The sequence below is a fragment of the Meriones unguiculatus genome, chromosome 2 (assembly GCF_030254825.1).
Source record: "Meriones unguiculatus strain TT.TT164.6M chromosome 2, Bangor_MerUng_6.1, whole genome shotgun sequence".
In the NCBI taxonomy this organism is placed as follows: Eukaryota; Metazoa; Chordata; class Mammalia; order Rodentia; family Muridae; genus Meriones; species Meriones unguiculatus.
The window spans coordinates 19,911,987-19,937,650 of record NC_083350.1 but is presented as its reverse complement, the minus strand read 5'-3'; the positions used below and the strand labels follow the sequence as shown (position 1 = coordinate 19,937,650).

At 42.9% G+C, this 25,664-nt stretch overlaps 1 protein-coding gene across 12 annotated transcripts in view; it reads left to right on the top strand.

Annotated features, from left to right (window-relative positions):
* Tcf4 (transcription factor 4) overlaps nucleotides 1-25,664 on the top strand; it is a 339,325-nt gene that overhangs the window by 168,568 nt on the left and 145,093 nt on the right. For 6 of the 12 annotated variants that reach the window (XM_060377099.1, XM_060377094.1, XM_060377098.1 and 3 more), the window contains exon 5: nucleotides 3,577-3,638. In XM_060377099.1, coding sequence (XP_060233082.1) covers nucleotides 3,577-3,638 — 62 coding nt within the window. Of the gene's footprint in view, nucleotides 1-3,365; nucleotides 3,475-3,576; nucleotides 3,639-4,963; nucleotides 5,105-5,446; nucleotides 5,581-25,664 lie in introns of those variants that run through there. The other 6 variants (XM_060377102.1, XM_060377101.1, XM_060377100.1 and 3 more) reach the window with 4 other exon arrangements.

Here is a 25,664-nt window from a genome sequence, read left to right as displayed (position 1 = left end):
AGAGGGGGTTGTTTAGCATGTGGGCTTACCTCAGAAGATCCTCTTAGTCGCTCTCATTCAGCCATCTCTACATCCCTCATCAGGTCAGACCATTCGCTTCCTGCACGGAAATTGCTACCAGCAGCAGAATTTAACATTTGGTCTTTTTAGGTTTAAAAATGAATCAAATGCCTGACAAGATTTTGTTTCTCATGTATATTTCACAAGCCTCTCCCCTCCCCCAATTTATGGGCATATAACAACTGCTACTAACGGCTACTTTTAGTTTTTAAAATATGGACAACGGTACTCCATGCAGTAAAAGACTTGAGCGATTAATGCTACCCTTATGCCTCTTTTGAGTAGTTTTAGCCATGGGGCTTGGCACTGCCATCATTGTCTTTGTGCCAAAAAATATCCGCAGCGGCTGTCGCATTCAAGTACTGGAGGGTTGTCTTGAAAACTCCGCAGTGAGCGTGGCGGGCTTTGCTCATCGCTACTATCTCTTTTAAATATTGGGGAAATGGAATCCTGAGCTCCTTCAAAGTGCCCGTTGTGGTTGTGTGGCCGGAGGGTGGGTGGAAAATAATGGAGAGAGAAGGAAATAGGCTCTCTGTGCCAGCCAGTTGATAGAAGTGACAAAATCCATGCCCGTCATAGAGGATGCACAGATATTTAGGGACCTTTGTGTCCCTGAGCGTACACAGTTACTTACGGGTCCCACTCAAACATCTTATCAGTGAGCTTCAAACTTTCATTATCTTGAAACAAACATTCAAGTGAATTTGAAACAAAAAAAATTCCTATCAAGTCCATGCCTAATTTTTAAGGGGCAACTGATACAAAATACATGATTTTTTTTCCCCCCAGAGAATGGGCTGATATTTCAAAATGGCTACTTTTTATCGTTTGAAAAATGACAGAACTTAAAAAATCTGATGTTTTCGAGGTACTGGGGCTTTGTCCGCAATCCCTGAGTATTTTGCTCCCAACCAGGGTTTTGGGCTCCAAGGGCAGATTTACAGTTGAATTTGGGAACAAAAAGCTGCAATAAAGTTAAAGGCTTACACTATTAGAATGAAATGTGTTCGCTCATGATCTCTGCGGTGATCTATTTGATGGTAAAAGTGGATGCTACAGATGAAACCTTCACAAGGAGCATAATCCTTGGAAAAAAATAGTCCACCTCCCAGCCTCCCGCTGGCTGCGCTGCATCGTTGGTACCTCGCAGACTTCGACAGAGCCCTGGACGGGTGCCCATTGATGTCATGGAAACACTCAAATTACGAGAGAATGATTCATGTCTGTGCTGGTCTCTCACCCTCCCCCACACAAACAGGAGTAGATTTTTAACCCTGACAACTTGTAATTTGCAGTGGGTTTATTTTTGTATCTGGATAAATATTTTTTAACAAGCAAAATGAAGATTAAGCAGTCTGTATCTGATATGATAGTGAAGAATGCTGGGCCCATGGAGCCAAGAGTACTCTGGAGATTCTCCGCTGCTTGAATTCATATTTTCCTCCTCCCATCTCTGGCCTCTTCCCCTCCCTTCTTAGCCCACTGCTCTCTTTTCTCTTCTTCCGGTCTTTCTTCTCCACACCGTTTCTCTCACTGTCTCGCTCTTGTGCTTGTCCTTCCTGTTTGCATTATCCTAGTAGAAGGAGTGGCCCTGGTTTGTATAGATGTAGCAAGACCAGTACTGATAGAAAAATTGTCCTTTCCAGTTATGTGTGTTAGAGATGAGTTCTAGAAATAATACCAGGTAGTCAAGATCTTTTAGCAAGTACAATGGAGCAGAAGGGGGAATTTTTCTTATACCCATATTTTATAATTTTATAGTTCAATATTTGGAAATGACCAAACCAGGACATTAGATTTTCCGTATTCCTACAAGGTCAAAGCACCTTTAAAATAAAAATAAGAAAAAGAAAAAGAAAATCACTTTTCTGCCTGCCTATCTGTCTATCTGCCCATGAAGTGGGTAAGCGGTGAATGCCACGTTCAAGTTAAGTATGTCATGGCAGGTTTGAGGATTTCTCGTATGGAAGAGCTCACGGGAGGTCACATGATCTTGCTTGTAAAGGTCATGCCTTTCCAGGTAGTAATAGTTACAAAGACCAGTTAAAAGGTAGGGGTAGGTTACGTGAGACACAGCTAGCTCAGTAGGCACAGGGAGTGGCGTGCAATGGCGTTGAGGCCGCTGTGGGCATTGCTTTTTATGCTTTGCCTAAACATTATGGCAGAAGTACAGTTTTCCTACATTTGACTTTTGTTAAAATCAGGAGAAAAGCGAATATGGGTGTGGGGGGTGCCTGAGACTCAGAACTTGCCCTCTTTGAAACCATCCTCCATCCGAGGTGTCAGGATAGTGACACAGACACAGAGCGCACTTGACCCCAGAGGTAGAATTTCGGAAAGACAGATTCTGTGTGTGGTGTCGGGGAGCTTGATTCTGATAACACTGACATTGAACCCAAAGAGAAAATGACAACTCTTCCTCTCAGCATTTATGTTGAGGGAGAAGGGAAGATTTGGGGGTTGTAAACTTTTAACAGGATATGATGGTTTAGATCCTCAAAATATAAGCTTTGATTTTTTTTTTCCTCCTTTGAGATAAGGGAAGAGTGAACTGCTGGCTCTAAAGTACAAAGTACCCCAAGGATCTAGTCTTGACGAGAAACTGTCTCATTCTGGGTGGAGAGAGGTCCCAAGCTGGGCCTTGCCCCACTAGCCCCTTGTCATTCGGTGTGGTCGTTTTCTAGAGCAACCCTTTGGACGTCAGCAGCTGGACTCACCTACACCTCTGATGATGCGATCTTGATTAAAATCTCAACAGAAGAAAAAGTGCAGCGTTGGGTTGATTTTCACGTGTGACTCAGTCGCAGTGGAGATTTTCTACCTGTCCTGACCAGTCTAGAGATACATGTGGAGTTTGGAATTGGGACAAGACATTAAAACAAACAAACAACGTGATCCTAGGGCCTGGGGGGGTCTCCAGATAGAATGATTGCCCCAAATCCCCTTTCCCAAGCGTGCCCTACGATACCATGTTGATCACTGGGGATCACTCCTGGGAAAGGAAGTTTTAAAAAGGAAGGAGGGGGTGGGGTGGGGGCTTAGAATTTTGAACAGTTTCTTTGCTAGATTCACCATCTGGAGAGCCCATGATTGATTAGCTCTGGCCTCTCCATTAAGTGTCAATATAATCAATGGGAAGTACCAGGCTAGGGTCATTACATAGATCATTTGCCTGCTGTGTAAATAAAAATGAAATGGTTTGGATTTTGTGAGAGCGAAGGAGAGCGAAAATAAGGAATGACAATTTGTTTGTTAGAGAAAGTGGAGGCCCCTGGAATGACAGTTTCTGGAAGTGTGGAGCAGTTTGGCTAAGAATAGGAATGAAGGATATTTTTTTCCAGTTTCTTGTCGCCAGAGTGAGGACGTGTTATTCCCTCTCTTGCTTGCATACACTGCCAGCAGTGCCTCCTCTACGTATGTAAACATCGGAAGGGGAGTGGATGTCTGCTACCTGCAGGGGAGGTTTTCTTTAAGGGAAACGGGAGATTTACACTGTTGTATTGTTTTTCTTGGCAGGTAAAACAGAAAGGGGCTCATACTCGTCTTATGGGAGAGAAAACGTACAGGGTTGCCACCAGGTAAGTGCCGTGCTTGGTTGGGGAAGAGGTGAGAGAATTAACCTGGGATTTGATGGTGCGCAGCTACTCCACTGCTGTGCTTTCAGTTGTGACACCGGAGTGCCTGGAGAGCCAGGAGCTTCCTAATGACCGTCTTTAAGGAATGAGGCAATCAGAGCTCAGAACTAATAAGCATCTCATTTTTAAGGCCTGGAAGGGTCAAAGCTATAGTCATTGGCTTGTTTTTATTCTTTTTAACTATCAACCTGTCTCCCCCCGCACCCCACCCCGGTACTGTTTGCAAACCAGCTACGTCAAAGAAAGTGGGTTTATCAAAAGAGTTTATTCGCAGTTAAGAACTTAAAATTTCTCACCCAGGAGATGCTCAGTGGGTCCATGTGTTAGATGCCGGAATCTAGCGGCATTTCTCTCAATTACAGTGTTCTTAGGGGTTCTATGGTGCTGTGTGAAAACAGGGTGGGATGGAGGGATAAAAATGTCTGTGAAAATATGTTTTGTTGTCCCTTTTTGTTTCTGGATTGTTTTTGGCTAGAAGTCAAGGCCAGCAGGCTAACAGCAAAGCCATCAGAAGGGAAGCATGTATGAGTTAAGAAAAAAAGAATAGTTTGATTAAATAATAAAATGCCAGTGTAACACAAACATATAACGTGTGTGTGTGTGTGTGTGTGTGTGTGTTTGTGTGTGTGTGTGTTTGTGTGAGTGTGAGCACACACACACCCTCTTCATTTGTGTACTTTTGATTCTGGAGAACCTGTTTTTCTGAGAATGCTATCTATAGGAAAAAGTGGAAGCTTTCTCGCAAGACAGTTGAAATATTAGAGGTTTTTTTTCTCTCTTTGAATTTTAGTCTTCTTACCAATTGATTAAAATATGAGTCTTTTAATTTGTTCTTTGAAAGAACAGAACTTGTTTGTTACTTTACAATGCTCTCACTGAAATTTAATAGTGCTCTTTAATACTCAGAGTCTTGTACCATTTTATTCTTCATCCAGAGAAAGCAGTCTTTCGTTCTCATGCAGAAAAGGGATGCCTCATCTTTTGAGCCTCTTGCTCTCCTTTCTTTAATGATTTAGGGTGAAAAATACACTTAGGATTTTTTTTAAAACAACCTGTTTATTATATTCCTAAAAAAATATGTAAGTGCACATGTGCTTTAGTCATGTAACTTGCCATTGAAGGAGGTTTCCCTTAGAGGATCACGCATCTCTCACGAAGGTAGAATTCTGGGGGATTGGTTCTGGAAGGTTTTCTTTCCCCTCCCCGCCGTATACATTTGCATTTTAAAAGTTGACTCCTCTGGCCCAGTTGCCAATTCAGTCATACTCCAGCATCTAAAAGATTTGTTGCGATGCGCTGTACAGCTCTTGGTTGAGAACGCTCCTGCAGCCCATGGCAGTTTGTGTGGAAAGAATTCTGCAGGAAAGAAATTTACAGCCATTCCAGTGCAACGGAAACATCTTTGGAATGTGAGTGCACGTGTTTGGGGCAGATAGCCTGGGCAACCAGCCTCCCAGAGCCGGGTCTCTGGCGCAAAGCTCTCAATTCCTGCAGAAAAGCCGGTTCCTGTGGGCCTGGTTTCTGAGGGTCAAGGCAGAGGTCGCCAGAGTTTGGGGGAGAAGAAAGTTAACAACATCCTTCCTTTCCACAGATGGTCATGGCACAGGTCTCTATTTTTCGCTGGGCCCCTTTTGCTGGTCATTGAGAGAATAGGCTTCCTAGACCCTGTATCCTTTCTTACTAATAGGAATTGGCATGGTTCCTCACAGACACAGAGATTTCCTCTGCTGAGTAAGCCTGAGGCCCCTGAACTTGGGAAAGCATCGTCCAGACCGTGGGAGTCACTGTGCGAACCGAGCGCAGTCCCTTCTCCCTCCGTTGTTTGGAAATACTTCCCTCGGGTGAAACTGAACCTAAAAAAAAAAAAAAAAATCAAAAACACAAGGTGAGAAGTGGTGAGGGACATGGGGCGGGGGATTGAGGTGGTTGACTGGAGTGTGTGAGGGCTGAAATAATTTTGGGGCCTTGACGCGTTACTATCCAGGAAAATGCTTTTGTATATTAGGGCTGTTGCTGGGTTTGCTTTCCTTGGGAGACCTTGAGAGTCCCGCTGGGCAGTGTGGAGCAGCAGCCTTCAGTCTTAGTTCTGCCTCATGCTTGTGAGTCCTGTAAAAACTGGCTATCTGAGCGCGGAGCTTGGTCTCAGCTGTGTCCATCCATAGACACTGTGATGCTTAAGGAGAACCAGAGGAAAATGTTGAGAATTCCCTGCATGGGGAAATAGGGCCTGAAGATGAGTAGGTGCACATTGTCTGGATTTTGGCGTTCTGTGGAATTCGAGAAAAGAGCAGAGCAGGAGTTTGTCTGTCCGTGAGTCGGTTTCTCCTGAGCCGCGTTGTTCTGTGAACCCTTGTCTACTGCTTGAGCTAAACAAACCCCAAAGAAAGGCAGAATCCCCGTGTCGGGGGTTTGGAGTCTAAATAGCAGAGCACAGCTGAAATGATTCCCCACTGTGTAAGAAGGTGAGTGACTCCCTCTGAGGGGAGCTTTTCTTTCCTCCTGCTTGCTAGCTAGGGAGAGGCTGGATAGAAAACCTTTAGATGGGGTGGCCTGGGGGAGCTGCAAGGCTGCCTTTTCATATGATAACAATGTAGCCTGTGAAAGGAAAGGGATGGGCAGTGTTCTATTCCTGGTGGCCTTTTTTTGCTCATTCTCATTCTTCCCAGACAGTGGTAGTGAGCAACAGGTAGCGAAACACTGTTCCGGAACACTGACTCAACTGTGGTGAGATATACAGGGTCACAAAAGTACATCGCTCTAATATGTAAGCTTTAGTTTCGTGTGTGTGTGTGTGTGTGTGTGTGTGTGTGTGTGTGTGTGTTACTTAAGCAATAGATGTGTTTCTTTTAAGGATTTAATGTTATTAGGAAAAGACATCGTTTTCTAAAAATTGATATTTTAGCAGGAAAATAAAAACCACCAGGTTCCTCATTATCAATTAGTTTGGATTCATTAAAAATGAATAATAATGTAAATAAACGCATCAGAATACTTTTATATGAAGTTATCAGAAATATACATACTGGCCTTTTGCAACTTTGAACATTGTGTAGACAAAAGTGGCTTTTCAAGGCTCTCTCATGAAGTACAGAGAAACTAATTTACATTAAATTGGTGTACGGAAATCACACCCCGGCTTTAAACTTTCTTGCCAAATCACAACCTCATATTACTTTTACTGGCAGAGAACATAAAATTTCTAATGGAAACTTTGACAGAAACACAAATGAGTAAAAATAAACTTTTTCACAAGTTAGCCCAACCTTAATCCTATAAGAGCCAGCACCTAATTCCTAACGGATAACATTACAGCTAACAGAATGAAGAAAAATGTCGCCTGCTCATGCTGTCTTCTTTCCTGTTTTAAATAGGATGCTTGATAATTTGCAGATTTTTTTAAATTTTGCCAAATTCTACTAGTATTTTTTTATGCAAGATGAGGTCGACAGAATGATCTTGAGTGTGGGTGTTTTCATCCTGAATAGAAGTTTGGCAATGGTGACTAGGAGATGAGAGAGAGAGAGAGAGAGAAAGAGAGAGAGAGAGAGACAGAGAGAGAGAGAGAGAGAGAGAGAGAGAGAGAGAGAGAGAGAGAATTGATATCTGGGAAGCTGTGTGCTAAGTCCAGTCAAATTAGTATTGGAGGAGTTGCTTTGCTGACTCTGCTGTAATTCACTGTGCAGCCAAGTTTGACCCTGTCAGAGAATGTTCTGCCGAATTTATGTACCCTTATACTGATACGTTTTCAAAATGTGGCATTCTTACTGACCTTGATAAAGCTTAGACTTCTTGCCTTAATTATATTGTTCAAGGCATGGCTCTATATTACATGTGACCTACATTTCAAAGATAGTGAAAATAAGTGATATCTTGAAATCTGTTTGGCATTCCTGCACTGACCAGCCAAGCTCATATCTTGTTCTCCCTCGTGGAGTAGTTGAGGTCCATGTTTAATGCTCAGCCATGCTTGCTTCATTTGAGCAGCTACTGACATAGGACTGCTCTGATAATGTTCGATGTGTAGACATTAAGACTGATGGGATGGACTTAAAATTGTATTTAATTAAGCCAGCAGACTCTTGTTAAATCCCAGAAGCTTCAAAGCTGTGGAGGGAACAAGTCATTTCTTTGTGAAACTTAGTTTGTGATTCATTGAAGCTGAGCATGTCATTGACTCTGAAATGAATTATAGACTTAAGAATGGAGTTTTCCTTTTCATTATTTGATGGGGGGGGTTGTAAAAAACATTGCAACTGATATAATTCTAAAGCTTTGTTTTTTGTTTCTTAAAGTTTTTTTTCCTTCCTTCCTAAAGTCAACGTAATACATATACAAGTTAAAAAGACACAGAATTCTTTTAGTCTGTTATGAAAATGGCTACTTAGATGCTGTGGAACAGAAACCCATGTTGCCTTTTAATGGGATGAGGCATTTGAATGCTCGTTTTGGTTCATCATATATGTTGTTCCTCCTCGCTGCTCCTACACAGGCCACTGTCCTATGCCACCCCATCCCTCTGCTCTCCCTTTGTGACATTTCTGCTAATTTGCCGTTATTTATATTCACTCAATACTGACTCCAGAACAGGGCTCCAGAAACTCCTGCAGAGCAAAGGCCACATCTGCTTTATCTTGCCTTGTGTATCTTGTGCCTGGCAGGTTAGACCTCACATTTGTTTTCTGAGCATCACTGTTAGCAAACACGGGGGAGAATGAAGTGTAAAAAGCAGTATTTGCAAACTGTGCAATGGGCATCTTTTTCCGTGCCTACGATAGTTAGAAAATAACATCCAGCCTTCCCTGTAACCTGAAGTGCTTGCACAGATCCTGTCACATTCTGATGAAACACTGCAAGGTTCTCCGAGCTGATGTCTACCTGAGCCTCACTGGGTTGTCGATTTTTATTTTTATTTTTTTAAAGTTTCTGCCATTTCCTCAATGTGTATAGCTAACATTCCTCTGCCAGGAAGGTGATCATAAATGTTTCATGTTTGTGGTGGGAAGGTTATTGGAACCAAATACCAAAATCCTGATCTGATCATTTGGCTACATCAGAGTCAACAGTGGGCAGGGTGTTTGTAACTGGGATGGTGCTGGACATTTCAGGGTCTGGGTTTGCCTTCATGACTGTCAGTGAGCAGTGATTGCTAGGCGGCAGCCTGTCTGTTTGTGGAGTTCTAATGGGTATAACTTGCTTTCAAACGATCCCCAACTCTCACCAAAGCAGAAAACGAATCTTTTCTTTCATTGTACTGATCAGAATCTATTATTGACCTTCTAGGGATGTGTTGGGTACTAAGTAGAAAAAAGAAAGGGAATCTCTTTATCCCCCTGACTTCTTCCTGTTTAGGTGTTAAAGAAAGATCAAAGATTTGTGCTCACTTTCATGTTCCTTGATGTATACATCCACGCATGAATGTATAGACATATCTACCCTCTACCGATCTGTCATTTCTACCTAAATGCCTGTTGTCTGTCTGTCTACTGTCTCATCATCCTGAGTAGCTAGGAATATAGACTTGTCTTTTGTTTTTTATTTTATATCTTGCATCTTGCATCTTTAAGAACTACCAGAAAATATAAAACTAATAAAATAAAATGCCATGTGTTTATAACACAAGTAATTGTTAGTATTTATTATATTTTTGTGTATATAGTACCAGTAAATACATATATTTTTGGAAAACCATTTTTAAGTGACAGAACTAAAGATTTCTACTCTAGATTTTTTCGGAATACATCTCTTCAAAATAGGACACATGGTTGTCTTAATAAAATACTATTATGCCTCCTAAAGAAATTAATGATGATTTCTTCTTCCTAATTCATATTCAGATTGCTTCAGTTATTTCCATGAAAATTTTCCCATTGGGTTTTAAAAACTGTTGCATTGATACGTGACATTTGGTTTTTGTACCTTTTTATCCTCTCTTTGAGATTAGAGCAAGTCCTGTTTGTAACGTTTGTTTGTTTGACTGATGGTTGCCTCCAAGTGACCAGTGTGCTTGTCTTATAGAATACCCCCTCTTCAAGAACTGTGGGTTCGTCTCTATGTGATGTTGCTCAATTTGTTCCTCACTTGTTTGTCGACACACCGAAAACTCACATCTAAACGTTTGCTCAGATGCAAGCTGGGCATTTCTGGGTAGCTAATTCCAGGATGATGCGGATGGAGTGCTTCATTGTCATCCCACCAGAACCCTGCGCTCATGGCAGTGCTCACAGGATCATCTGGTCAACCCAATACTGCCTAGATCACTCTGTTACAGACAAGGCTTCTCTGCCTTGCAAACAGTGAGCCTTTGGCAGTAGTTACTATGCTTTTCCTCACAAGCGATTCACTGGGTGCTGTTTGCATGTGTTGATGAAACCTGCCCAGATATCGGGATTTCAAGTGGGACTTGTTTTAATTAGTTAATTCACCTCTGTATGTGTGATGAATGCGTGCGTGGCCGTGCCAGCGCACTCACTTGGAGGTGCCTGTGTGGAGGCCAGAGGTCGACTTCTGCTATCTTCCTCTATTTTCCTCTGTGTTTTTGAGACAGGGTCTCACTAAACTGGAAGCCTGCTGTTTCTGGTAGCTGACCAGTGAGCTCCCAGGATGAATGGAGTGTGTGGGCTCTCTCTTTCCCTAGCTGGAAGATCAGCCTTCCTTGTGATACGAAGGTCTCGTATTGCTCTTCTGTTATTGGGTTATTGCTGCTAATCCCCCAGAGGTGACTGCCAGCGGCTGGCTCACTCACTCATGGGGGTTGCGGCCGTGCTCTGCTCCAAAAACTTGACAGTATACTAGAAGTAACCCCCACCCTGATCGATCCAGATGTAGTTGAAGAATTAAGTCAAAATGTATAAATTTCTGAAAGGCAGTTTAGGCCCAGACTGAAGGAATGCTGGTAACTAATATCAGGAGCCAATATAAACCTCTAGAGTGACTGTTAATTACTCGCACTTAATGGTCTAAAAAATAGAACCCAAGTAAATGGAACAGGCAGTCTGACTCACTCTAAGTTAAGTGTTAGAGACAGGTTTCTAACTCCAGTGTGTGTCTGGTTTCAAAAGCAGAACACTCGTTCCCTGCCATGGCAGGCCATGACCGGGGCTCTGAGTTCTAAGCTCCACACAAGGTCTTATCTAGGAAAAATATGCTCTGTCGGTTTCCTGGTCCCCGAGAAGCCTAGACTAGCTCAGTGCTCGTGACAAAACATCTTCACTCAGATCTGTTCAGATTGGCAGTGTAGACCAGGGCATGTCCTGCCATTCCCGACCGGTCTGCGTGGAAAAAAAGCGTATCATATGAATAATCGATTTAGTAACATCCTCAGTCTTAGCATGTGCAATTTCCTCAAAATCAACAAGGATTTCCTGTGAAAAGGCTGGGGTGGAATATGCCAATTCACGTTTTAGCAACAGCACAAGCGCTTCCTTTAAAATGTATGGATTCTACGTTGGCCTTGCTTTTCGTGCTGTGCTGGCAGGATGAGGTTTGCCATGATGTGTTTGGATTCATAGCAAATCAGGTTATTGTTCTCAAAACAGCAGAATGGTGTAAGGTAAAATTCCCAAACAATAGCTTTAGCGGGCTCTAGAATATAACCCAGTAGTTTTTCAGACAATGACATTTAACTTGCCTGTGCAATATATTCAATAACAGAGCATAAGTTAAGAATATAGGACAATTTTACATGGTTCAGGAGGAAAGCATTCAAAGCCACCAAATGCATTTTGAGAGGATGTATGATGATGAAAGAAATAGAAATTCAGCATACGGATTGTAAATTCATGAAGATTCATGCTAACTTTTTTTTCTTATGTAAAACATTGGAAGTTTTTGATAATTATTAGAAATGAGAACTGTAATTGCCCATTTTGTATTTGTATTGTGTACAGAGAAAGAAAAATCAGTTGATTTTAAAATATTGACACAGTTCTGCAGTGTGCCCAAGACAGCTCCCACACTGACATAGGTCTACATTTCTTGTAGAAATCAGGGTGGCTCTAGAACTTTTTTCTCTTGGGGAAAGACTGTTCTTAACTCACAGTTCAGAATCAAAGCTCCAATCTGTATCCTCATTTCTAGATCCTCCTGTCAGGCACAATATCGTTCCATAATCAAGGAAGTGTTTACTTGAACTCCTTAAATGTTTACTTAAACTTTAAGATTAAAGCGTCAGTAACGCCAGAAGGTATGAGGAAACCCCGTCACCTGAAAGAAACCCTCCCCAAAGATACTGAATTTGCTGTGGGGCCTTATTTCAGTAACCTACCTGGAACTGACATGCTTTCCATTTGGACATGTTTTTGTTCATTTCTCATGTGTGCGTGGGGTGCATTCTGTGGGCTCACTCCTTGACACACTGAAGGGGGTGCTCTGGAATGTGGCCCCTGCTCACAGTGGGCCGAGTACTGTCTGTTGAAAGTGGGTTCTGGTGGCTCAGAACCCCAGCAGAAAGGGCTGTTCGGCTGGATTTGCTTCCACATTGCTGTTATGCAAATACTGCTTTTTTCAGAGCATGGCACTGATTTGTGTCAGGCTGTCCTTGTATTTAATGAAGGGAGAAGTCACATTTTTGGTGGGATTGAGACTGTAGGCTGGCACTTCACCAGATCTCCTTGAATGGGATCTGTTATCAGCCATGGTATCTAGTGAAACTCCCCCGTGGTCCTGATTTCTACCACCCTCTCTATTCAGAAGACCTCTTTTAGTAAAGGGATTTTTGTGACTTGAATAAAATATATCCCCTTATTTTCATTCCACCACAAAGCCATGCTTATGTGCATTTGGGACAACAGAGAATCAATGTTCTGGCGTCACTAAGGAGTAAACGCATGGATGTTTTCCAGCAGTGACCATCCCCAGAGTGCTATAGGCAGGGGTCTCGGAATGTTGGGGTTTGACTGTGCATGCATGCACAATTATCCAAGCTTCTCTGTACCGCTGTAATGAACAGCAGGCCACTGAATCTTTTCAGTTTTATTGGTATTGTATACAGTAAGTTATTAAATCTCATCTCTGTAATACACCTGCAGTAAAAGAGCCAAGCGTTGCTTCACTTGAAGAACACGTCGTGTGGTATGATGCCCATCCCTATCACACACCCCCAACAGCTGCTTTCAGTTGCGAGATCCATTGTGTATACTCCCTTGAGCCCAGCTCTAATAATCGAGACACATCTGCCATAGCAGTATTATAGGCATATGTAGTTTTATTGAAAACTATACCTGTAAAAAATTAAATAACTCCTACCTCAATTAAATTGGCAAGCTACCTTTTGTAGAGATCATATTGCAGACCTCCAGAGACCTAGGGAGTTCACTTTATACTTACATTACAAATCACCAAATATGTTATTTTTATTTGGCCGAGTAGCTAGTATTTCTCAGGCTTTGACAATAAAGGTGTTTTGATCTTTTCTCATTTTTGTTTAACTTTCCCTCTTATCTCAACATATAAAACAAGAATTATAATCAAGGAATATAAAGAAAACATTGGGAAATTTTCTGTCACAAACATAGCATAAACAAAGGCACAAGGGAACGATGCCGTGTCCCTCTTTAAGTGACCCTTTGAGTAAACATAAAGATTATCAACCGGGATCCTACTCCTCCCTACCCATCTTCGCGACTGGTTGAGACCATATGCAGCAGAATTCTGAGCCTTCCTAATGCTGCGGCCTTTCGATATGGTTCTTATTGTGCTGCGCCCCCCAACCATAAAACCATTTCTTCATATCTGTACTTTTGCTACTGTTATGAATCTTAATGTAAATATCTGTGTTTCCAGTGGTCTTAGGCAACCCATGTGAAAGGCTGCTTCCACTCCTGAAGGGATCCCAACATACAGGCTGAGAACACCAGTGTACAAGCTTCCTTGAGATCTCTGAGGTCTTTGCCAAAGAGCAGGCTGTAGAGTCAGTTGATTACACCGAGGATATCAGGTAGACTCAGGCTCTGCCTCAACACCCTTCTCTTTGTGGAATGCAGGTTGGGCCAACCATGAACGTCTATAATTTAATTTTTATACAAAAGAGGAACATTTAGTGATAGTTTTCTCTGGCGATCTAGCTGCTGGTGGGTTCTTCATGCCCCAGTAAATGGCCACCACACCAGCTTCCATAGCTGCAGCACTGATTAGATCCAGTGGGTGAAAAAGTAAAGTATAGAGTGTTGGGAGGGATATATTCAAGGGCTTAGGGAAGTGGGAGGAAGGCTACGTGTGATAAAGATTGTATGCAGGCATCAAGTTTTCCCAGAGTGAAAAGAAATCATTCCCTTCAGCAGTGTGTTCGGCAGTAGGTACTGTTGCCATTAGAGGGCAGAGACCATATATTGCTTCCTCTGGTTTCTAATTTTATAAAGCTTTTTAAACTGCTTTAAAGTTTAATAAAGGTTTTTTTTATAACTCAGGGAATTATAGAATATTTTTGTTATTATATTTATACAATATTATTGTATTATATTTATAACTTAGTAAAACACAACAAAAATTAAAAAAAAAAGAAGATATGTGATTTTAAAAAAGCCCACGCATCTTACTTTTGCCTACGGATCATTTAATGTATATGTATTGTCTGCCTTGGTCTTCATGTCAATGGATCTTGCCAACATTATGGTGAATTAACCAAGAAGGAAGGTTATAAATTTGCCTCAAATTATCATAGAAAACAAAATCCAAAGACAATATGCCAACCACACAGAAAGACTACAAAGAAGAGTAAGAGCATTCCGTATTACAGTGTTGTAGCAAGAGCTTTTTGTGCTACTCCAGACAGTTGTAAGTGGATGAACTGTTGAAGTGGGAGGTATATTCTTTTTTTCCCAGGAGAGCATAGGCTTAGGTAACAGATTCTGGAACACAGCTTGAAAGTAGATGGTTTCCAAGAGCAATATGAAAGAGGGCAGAAAATCATATATTGATAACCAGCCACAGCTAAGTGTAGTTGCACATTTAATTTCTTTTTTCAGTAGGAAGATTGATTAAAAACAGTCTTCATTTGGTTGTAGTTGGGATTCCCTGATCCTATGAGATTTTTGTGCAATCTTCATTCTCTAAGGATATTTTCTGCCCCACCCATGGTTCCCAGGGAGACAGAATTTTATGGGAATAAAAGAGGGCCATTGCTTGTGGTTGGCACCCAGAACTTCCTAGCGTGAGAATTCAAGATCTCAGAGTGAAAATGCATTAGGAATTCTAAACAAGCTTTTCAGACACAACTGATATGCTGCGTGGCAGTCTGCCTTAACTCAGGTCACAGCATTTTTTTTGAAGCACCAGGCACTGAGTCGTCTCCCCGTGGCTGTGATGGCCTCCTATAAAAATGTCTACGATCCATTCTTTTCAGCTGTGAGGTCCGCCCTGCTAAGCTCCGTAGCTCAGAGCTGTCATGTGCAGGCAGAGTGGGCAGCCCGACACGGCATCACTGGTGGTAAAAGATTTGCTGTGGACAGTGACAGGTGGCAAAAGGGAATGCCAACAGCTGCCACCCCTAGGAGAGCGTCCCTGAAGGAGTCTTTTGGCATCCCTGCCACTTAACTGTCTTAGCCAAGAGGACACTGGTGTAGACCTGTTCCTTCATGCCTCTGCAGCGGATGCCATGCAACTCTTGTCTGCATTTGTTTTAAGGGCAAGAGACTTGGAGGATATATTTTGACAATGGAAATCAATGTAGCCATTGAGAGGGAGTTCTGTATGTTGAGGGAAGTTTATTCTATTATTTATCTCTAGAGAACTTGTGTTACATTTCAGCAGATAACACACACGTCGGAGCTCTTGAACTCTGGACTCTGACTTGATCTCAAAGCAGATGTTCATCTCATTGTGTCCTAGCTCTTCTCCAGAATGTCATGGTTTGCTTTTTGGAAGCACTTGGATGTCAAGGATGGAGGCTCCTCTGGCCTTCCATTCACGTATTTTGCTTTGTGAGTTGATGCCAGTGATTTTTACTTTTGCTATAGGTGCTCACAGGTAGGCTCTGGTAATAAAACCACATTTAGAACCTCAGCTGTCTAACCAAAACTCTCTGTGACATTCAATAGTTATCTGCTTCGGTAAACTTTCAGTTTTGGATCCTTCCGTTTCAAGTATTTAAGGCTATATGTTTTTGTGTCCAGGGCTTGAGCCATTGGCTTAGTCACTGATAACCTCCAACCCCACCCTTACCTGTGACTACTTGATCTCCCTAACCTGCAAAAGCCCTTAGTTTCTAGATCAGGTCATTTTTGCTCCCAAGACACCAGGGACTCTGCTGTTCCTCTGCAACCCTCCTCCCCAGTCCCCACTGTAGATTCTTGCAACTGTTCCTGCCCCACTAATCATGCCCTTAGCATGAGCTTTCTCACTGACACAGGAACCATTGGCTTTGTGTAGTTTTCCTCTGTGGTCTCAAAGTCCCACTCTCGGGGAGGGGACAGGCTTTGGATCACCTAGATCCTTTCTCACCTTCTAGCCTTGTGCATATGCAACGCTCACTGTAAAGGTCTACTGCGCCAAACTGCGCCATGCTTTTCTTGGCCCTCTCTCTCTTTGCCAAGGGCCTTTGTTTGCTAGGATAATCTTTATCTCACCTCTCTTTGTTCTCACCTTACAGCTCTTTTATCAGGTAACTCCAATCCTTCCTTCAGATTTCTACTCAGCCTTTGTTTCCTTAGCTTGTTTGATGTGAAAGCCATGCTAGAAGGAGGTGCCGCCCTTCTGTGCCTTGTTTCCCAATCGCTATCATACTGTACAGCCAGAGGCCAGCAGAGCCAACTCTTAACAACTCCATCTCAGCCATCAATAGAGTGGATGGATGAGTAAATGAATACCTGAGCCAACAGCCATACTAAGTTCATGCCAGAGCATGTGCCATATTGAAATGCTTTTGTTAATTATATCCTTAACTCTTCAAGGTAGGAACTGTCTCAAGAGTCAGGAAGCTTTTCCCCAGTAATGATACTCAGCGATGGAATGGGTATGTATTCTAGTCGGGCTGTCTCCTCTATGACGTCTTTAGCCTTGGAGAAAGTTGGGAGAATTTTTCAAAGATGTCTCCTCATACAAGCTCCAGCTCTCATTTTCCTGATGGCTTAGCAGGACTTGGACTTGTAACATCCTGTCATTCTGGGATCTCTGTCTGCCAATAATGAGACAGAGAATCTCTAAGCAGGTCTCAAGACGCAGTCGTCTAGATAGCCATAGCAGGTCTCAAGAACAAGAAGGGTCAGCAGTTTTCAAGTGTTTCTCATGGGCACAAGTGAAAATCACATGCTTCCCGTGCTGTCCCCTCCGACTGGCACTAACTCCCTGTTAATCCCTGGAAACTATAAAGAGGACCATGGTTCTCTGGAAAGCAGAAAAAGGCCTTGAGGCTAAAGGGATAAGCATAGTGCCAGTTGCATCTTGTCATCTCCCATGCTTTTTAATTTGTGGTTTCCCTTGTTCCACTGGGCTTGATAGAAGACACGGGGAAAAAGAAGAAATAAATTAGTTGAAACGATGGTGATCCACCTCTTCATGTTTCTTCTGGATGATTGTGATCTTGAAGTAGGGCATGAAGAAACTGATGATAACAGATTGCACCTTTTTTTTTTTAAGTTCTTGAAGATAGAATGTCAGTCACAAAATACCTAAATAGCTAGTGCCCAAACTCACTTTGCGGTGAGCGGGAAAACGACGCTTAGGGTTGTTAGATTTTCTTTGCAACATGCGAGAGATCCCACCCACATTGACCACGGAAGACAACATTCCAGTAGCATCGTGACTTAAGTTTTTTCTAAATGGGTGGGCTCTCTTTCTTCTGAGAGCAAAGGGCCATCTAGGCTAAGGAGTCATAGTCGGTGGCAGCTGGAAATCCAGCCGGAAGACATTTCTCCATGAGTGTCCCTTTGTTCAGCTACCACTGAATTGCTCTGTCACAGAGCCAGAGGGTGTCGTTTGCTTGTAAATACTGAGTTTTTGAAATGTCACTGTAACACTGGAAAAATGTTGTCTCAGAAGGTTGCCAAAGTGACAGAATCCCGACATTGTAAATACCAGCCAACACAAGTGCTCATAAAATGACAGGAATAAAATGCACTTGACTAAACCCATAATAATCACTGATAACACTGTTTACCCCCAGTGACCAGGAACTGGGGACTCGGATAAAAAGCACATGTGTGCAGCTATCACTACCGTCTAGGAGCCTCTAGCCATTTCAGAAAGGCTCCCGAAATATGTAAAAGCTTCATAATAACTAAGACGCAAATGTGTGAGATAGCATGTCAGCAGGCCCTCTGAGGAACTTGCTAGAGCCCTGGCTGTCTTCAGCACCCTAGGGGGCTGATAAGGCCTCCATTGTTCAGCTCAGAACCAAAATGTAAGCCAGGCCAGGCAGGCTTAGTGGACTATTTTCAATCCATGTAATTCATAGACTTGCCCTCACAAGCCAGAGCCAGCACTTTCCTCTGCTGTACACATAGCGCGAGGGAGAAGATAGAAGTAGCAGCAGGATTCAGTGAAACCCTAAGCTCTTGTTAGACCTGTGAGGTCTAGACACACAGTCTGACCTTCCTAAGAGCTGGACACATGGCCAGACCTCCCTCCAGCCCTGTGACCTCTGACCCAGCGCTTTTCCCCCTTTCTAGAAGTGATTGCTTCCTTGCCCTTTCTGCTCCAGCTTTAGAGCCGCTTTTGGATATTGGGATTCTAAGAGGGCATAGACAAGTTGGCAAGCCAGTCCCTTTGTGATGTGCCCACTCTTGCTGCTCAGATGGAGCATCCTCAAATTATCATCTCCTACGAAATCCTTAAGAATGGATCTGAATGGCAGGGGGTCCAGCCCTGCTGGCTCTCAAATTGATGCGCACAAGATCAAGTCACTAGGTACTTGGAAGTGCCTCCCACCCAAGGCGTCTGCTGTTCTGCAGGGCATGCAGGAAGAATTGGAGCTGCCTGAAGTAAGCTGCTCAACCTTTCCATAGGTACAGAACCCTTGTTTCTCAGTCTTTTTCTTGTGTCTGTTGTTGTTAAGTATTGCTTTCACAACTACAAATAAGCAGTTCTTGATGTTTGAAATAGCCCTGATAAGAATGTGTGCGTGCGTGGTGTGGCGCGGCGCAGCGTATATGTGTGTGCACACTTATAAATATCTTTTAATCAGTCTCAGTATGTAGTCCAGGCCAGCCTGAACTCATGATTTTCCTGCCTTTGCCTCCTCAGTTCTGGGATTACATGTATGTATCTCTAGGTCAAACTGAAATAACATTTGGCCAAACTAGTGTGTGATAATTGTGTTACTTGGCTATTTATGCTTAGGAAGGGATATAGAGGCAGTGAAGTTTTATTTAAAAGGTGTCTGACTTATTTAGCATCAGCTGGATTGGTAGCAAAGATCTTAAGACTGTGTGATTTTTCTTTCTTTTTTTCCATCCTTCAGAATCCATCAATGGGTCTGAGTAGATGAGCAGGGCTTAAGAGGAAACAGGAGTGGTATAAGCCTTTAGTAGCTCGGTGGATGGACCTGTATCCTGGTAACAGGGTAATTCAGCCTTGCCGCATTACCACGGGAATTCCCTAGATGGGGACGTCTGCAGGTACCTGGCAGCTGGTAGGAGGCAGAAGTGGGCTGATTTGGTTGACGTTTGTAGTTGCTGGTATGGGGCACGACAGCCATTGTCAGGCGCTCTCCAGCCACCGCATTCTCGAGACTGAATAGCTTCTTAGATTTTCCTCAGAGAAAGGCAGGCTTTGTCTTCCAGTGGTACGCTGGATGGCAGTGGCCATGTGTACTTTCTGAAACCCCGGCAACAAGGAGCGATGGTCAGTCTGCCTTTGCCCTCCGTGGCTTTGACCCTGTAGAAATTCTTCTGTTTAGACTGTAAGCGGACAGCCATATATTTCACTGTGTCTATGGTTATTTTTTCTTTGTTTTTCTTCCTGTTTCCTCTGCTTTCTCTCATGTGCTTATTTAAAATCCAAAGGGGATAGGAGATGGGATATTTTGTTGTCATTGTGAAAACATGTAGGCTGGCCTCCAACTGGCTGTTCAGTTGAGGATGATCTCGAACTTATGATCCTCCTGCCTCCACTGGGATTGGAGACATGTACCCCCATACCAAGTTGAATTTACAGTGATTTTTGGAAGATAAGAGACCAGTCACTACTAAGGAAAGCAAGTATACAATTTCAAGATCGTACTTTCCTTCTCTGCTGCTCTCTGGGCTCCTTCTTCAGCTCAGTTTTCTGGTTCACTTCATCCCAAAGCAGACACTGGCAGTGTTGTAAACTTTGGAAACCTCAAATCTTTAGTTTGCTCAACCAGGAAGTAGCCACAAAGTGCCCCCTGGTGGCAAGCATAGGAAAAGGCAGGATGGAGTGTGGGGGTGGGGAGTGAGGCAGTGTGTGACTTTGGATCTGATTTTCTGATAACTTGTAGCTCATAAATCATCCTTCAGCGTCAATGTGAAGTAGCTCTGAATAGATGACTGTGTCACCTGTATTCCCCTTTGCTGCTTATTTTGCTGTAGGAAGCTTCTCTGTACTGTTTTCTTCCTTTTGGTCTGAGGTTTGTTTCTAGCAATATTCCACTGGCCTTGGCCTTTCTAACAGTGCTAATTAGTACACTGAGGAGAGACTGAGAGACCAGGAGAGAAGGCAGGGAGGGAGCCCCGCATAGGAGCAGGGCTGCGGGAAATCCATGCGTGCTGTCAACCTCGTGTGCTGGTGTGTGATTTCTTGGCATGCTGATTAGCCAAACTCTTGTCACCCCTGTCACTGCTCATTGGACTACCAAGTGTGAGCACACCATCTGATTGACAGCTGTCCTTTGTCAGAGGGCCATCTTTTCTTCTTTTCAGTTTGACTGAATCCAGCAGACATCTGCAGAGCTATTGGAGCTCTGACAGGAGGCCCCTGCCTGCCAGCCCACAGGCTCCAAAGGCAGAGTCCCAGACAACCTCAGAAAGGAGTATTAACCCCCTGACCATTTTCAAGTGGGGGCATATTGGCAACTCTTTGGAAGATGACTGGAGTTCTACTTTGGTAGAGGAAGCCGCACATCCCGGAACAGGGTGAATTAGGGTCATCGAAGAGTTTAGTTTCTTAGTAGTGATTGGTCAGGGGCGGCTCTGTTGCTCACAATCAACAAAGCACTGGAATGGGTTGAGGAGTTTAAGGTGAAGCCAGTGTTGTATGGGGGCATCCCAGAGATGCCAGGCAGGGTCTGTGTCCTGGGATCACATCGCTAAAAGCATGTTTGAAAGTCTAACTGACAGATCAAACTTGGATAATAATAGCATGTGTGCGCTTTGGGAAGAAGGTCTTTTGTTTGTTTGCTTTTGTTTAATTTTTTTGTTTCCATCCAGACCCAACACTGTCCTTTGTGGAGAAGATCCCATGCCTCTCTGAGTCTGCAGTCTGGATTTCATAGGATATCTTATGAGATGGTTTATAAGTGATATAAACTTTCTCCTTAGGACAGTGTCCTGAGAACATGAGGCTGGGTTTTATGTAATTGAAAGTATTATACAGATCTCAGCTTGGGAATATTTGAATACTGAAATGTCTGCCTTGTCATAGAATCTTTGAGTAAAGCTCATTCATTTGAGCATCCACTCAGATTTGCTCAATATAGAGGAGCTAGCTTGGTTGGTCTGGGTGGAGTCAGCTGTGCTTATAGGTTGCAGATATTTCCTATATTAGAAAATGAATCACTGTATTCAATACCAGGTACATCAAATTTGTTCTATTTTTGCATCACAGACTCCTTATTAATTATTCACAATTTAACAAAATTTTGCCATCGAACTTGACCAAACACAGAAGATCTGGGATATTCTGTGTGCTTTGTTTGAATTTTGCACCCTAATATTACATAGACATGCTCTTGTTTGGGGCTGGTTATAGAAAAAGATGAACTTCAAACTCCATGAGACAGGAAAGATGTGTTTTCCAAGTTGTAACTTCTAGGCTTCTGTGTGCTACTTGAGGACAGTGTTTAGACCCAATCACCTTCTAGAGTGGGCTCAGGTAAGACTCTCATGTGGCCTGATTTAAGTAGCATGTTTTAAGATTCTGTTTGTAGAAAATGAAGGCATAGCTGGGTCACTGTTGTTAGTTTTCTTTCATTGCCATGATAAACACCATGACCAAAAACCACTTGGGTAGAAAAGGGTTTATTTGGCTGACACGTCCTGATCACAGTCCATCACTGGGTGAGGATCAGGACAGGAACTCAAGCAGGAATGGAGCCAGGAACCATGGAGGAATGCTACTTATAGGCTTGCTCTTCAGAGCTTGCCCAGTCCACTTCTACAATCCAGGACAACCTGCCCAATGAGTGACATTGCCCACATCGAGGTGGGCCTTCTTCGGAAGAATCAATGATTGATTAAGAAAATGCACCACAGACATGGACGCAGGCCAGTTTGGTAGAGGTGATTTGTCAGTTGAGGCTCCCGCTTGCCAGGTAACTCTAGTTTGTGTAAAATGAACAAAACTGTTAGCTTCAAGTCCTGCGAGCATCTTGATAGATAATGAGGACTAAAGGTTGCTTTTAGCCATGACACCCATGATACACCCTAGAGTACCACACAAGAGACAGACAATCTGTGCTTTTAAGGAACTAAAAATACAGAGGATTTATTATTACTATCATTTATTACAATTTATTCAATTTGTATCCTGGCTGTGGCCCCCTCCCGCATCTCCTCCCAAACCCACCCTCCCTCCTTCTTCTCCTATTTGCCCCTCTCCTAGTCCACTGATAGGGGAGGTCCCCCTCTCCTTCCATCTGACCCTAGCCTATCAGGTTTCATCAGGACTGGCTGCATTGTCTTCCTCAGAGCGATATATTTACTGTATGTAATATATATTTAATATATATTCAATCTGTGATATTTTTTCTTAACTTCTTGTGGTATACATAATAAATTTCTTTCTTTTCCTTACTGTTTAATGGCCAAGGCCAGAGTGGAGAGCGATGATTGGATTAAGTAGGGCATGTGATTCAGTGGTTAGCATTACTCTTTTCAGATAGCTTTGTTTGGGGTATTGGGAAAGCCAGGTGCCAAAGCCAAATGTGGCCACATTCAGGTGGTTCTGGAGGGTTGCTTTTGCTGTTAAGCACTCTGTAATTTATAATGTGCCAACATAATTGGCAACTTTTGTTATCTTCGTAGTAAGTTGGTAAGGATGGTGTTCCTTACACTTGGTGGCCTCCTGGTTTTGACAAAGTGCAATTTTGCAATGAGAAAATAAGATGTTCTATGCTGTTACTGAGAAAATCCAATGGACACCTTCTGGGGGGGGGGTCTCAGTACTGTTGTGAGTAGCTGTTTCAGTCATGTTGAAAGATATAAATTGTACCAGGAAGATGATGCTCCCAGAGTTCTCCTTTCTAGAATGTTCACTGGAGGAAAGAGGTGTGCTGATACTGTGTGAAAAGGGTGTTCTAGGACCGAGGCTGTGAGGTTCACTGTCGGGCTTGTTTCATTTGTCTTAGGAAAATTATTTGTGGTTCACAGAGTCAGAGAGAAGACCAAGGCCATTGCCACTTTCAGAATCGGTGAAATCCTCACCTAATCCACCCTTAGCCAGCATTGTCAGTGAGTCATTGGGAGTTTACTTTTTTTTTTTTTTTTACTTTTTAAAGTGTTTGTTAACATTGACAGATCATCTCACCCAACTTTTCAGCTTATGCAAGAAGAGGCGGAGATGGGTTAGCTGAGGCCCCGGTTTGCTCTGGGCCCAGTTTGAACCTGTGAAGCCTAATGCCCGTTTTTGGCGTCCTTAGCATTGAACTCCATGTATAACAAACGAGCAGTTCAAAGCAATGAAAATAGGATTAAGAGTAAAACGCCCTCTGGACGCCTCCTTTCTGACCCCGGGCTGCGTGCTGCACACATAGCCAGGCACAGGGCTGGCTGCCTTAGCATGGTACTTCTGAATGCCCCCCCACCCCTCCGCTCTCCTCACCCCGCGCTGGTAAATTCCTCAGGAGCCAGGCTGCTCTCATGTTCAATTATGGACCAGGCTTTCCACTATAGCGATACCACGGGTTTCTTTTCTTTTTCCTGGTTAAGTCTGTGAAGAGCGGTAAGCAGTCAGCTCAGAGCTGGCATCTCATGCCAATACCAGCTCTACCATAAACACTGTCTGCCCAGCTACTGGTATGGAGGCTGAGCGATGCCTGGGCCCTTTCCCCAGACCCTAGTCTCGTCACTTTTACAAAGTGAGTTTTGATTTTAGTGTTTTCTTTAAAACAAGAATTTAGAGTCTTTAATGTGGACAAACTAAGACTATATAACACCCTCTCATCATGAAAAGTCATTCATTATTAAATATTGATTAAGCAATTTAAGTAATGACTTGTCACCGTACTGTTCTTTGTTTAAAAGGATAACGTGCAAAAATGGCTGACCTATAGGATATGACCGTCTGCTTCAGGCTTTTGCATGTTGGGATTACAAATATACCTGTCACAGAGTTCAGTTTTAAACTTTTGTCTTGGTGCTGAAAGTCAAATCCAGGAGCACACATGTACTAAGTGGCTAGATCCTCTTCAGAGTGAAAAACACTTTTCAAAAGCAGGTGATGAGTGGCATAGATTTCTGGGTACTGTGTGCAGAGGCAGAGGTTTGCATATGCTACAAAAGCCACAATTCTCCGCATCTAGTGCACATTTGTACCAAACTTGGGCAAAAGTGTGTCCTGGGCAGATGAGGTAGGTGTGACTTCTCAGGTAGCCGGCAGCACCACCAAGCCAAGCCTGTGGCCAGGAAGAAATGACAAGTGACACAGGCTCCCCGAGCCCCCGCCGTCTGTCTGTGCAGTACCTCCTGATAGTAGCAGCTCTCCGCCATGTGTAAGACTCCAAAGGTTCAGTGACTGAGCCGTGGAAAACGCTTGTCAAAGTGCCCTACGTAATACCGTTAGCGTTTCTCCAGTGATAATATCCCTCATTTCAGGGAAAGACTTGTGCAAATATTCCAAACATCATGTATGAAAGACACAGGAGTATGTAGTATATCCAACAAGCTGGGGCTATTAGTATAATGCCAACAGCTGGTGACCCAGCCTAAAACATGCCTTTGCCTTTAGGTGAACAGCACTGGCCTATAACTGAATAGTTCACTGTTGCAAAACCCATAGAGATCAAGTATTATTTGTGAAACTTTTCATTTTGGTCCAGCTCATAATTCTTTGTAATGTTAATTTGTCTCCGTATATTCAAGTAGACAAAGTGGGCTTTCTTGGTTTTTGAAGTTTTCAAAGCCTGATTTCATATTAAAAGAAAATATGAAAAGAACATAGCATATTAAAAGAAAACATATTAAAAGTAACACATCTCTTTTAATATGTTAAATGAAAGGGGCACAGTCCCATTAATATACATTAATAAAATGTTAGTTTGTCTTCTTTTTTTATAAGGTAGAATAAAAGGAAGAAACAAAATAGCTTTCCTGGAGCTACTAAGTGGCTAACAGTGGCCAGGGTTGGGCATCCTGCCACGTAGTCCTGGTAAAAGTTCCATAAAGTAATACCCATCCAGTGCACTATGGTCTTGCCCTGGGTTCAATTAATAGCAGCACTGAGTGACTTGTTTTTATGGGTAGCCAGTATCACATGGGAAATGGAGTTTCTCCTTAAAAGGACATCATTGGGTCCCACCCCCTGGACAGTTTTAAAAGGTGGGGTTTAAAGCATTGTTGATGTGAACAGAGTTTTAGGGTCTCTAGCCTCCCTAGCCTCTTTGAAAACTTACAGGGATGCTCAAGTAGCTATTTGTAAGAGGTAAATGGAAGCATAACTCTTTAACATACCCATGCCTATGCTTGACTTTTTTTTTCTGATATAATAATGGAATAAAGCGAGTGATTATATCCCATATTAGGAAGAAATAGTCATCTTGTTGGAAGGTTGGAAATACCCCCTTTGAGTAGCTTGTTTTTATAGCTAGGAAGAACGAAGCTTAGATAGCACATGTGTCCTTAAAGTTAGAGTTGACATTCAAGC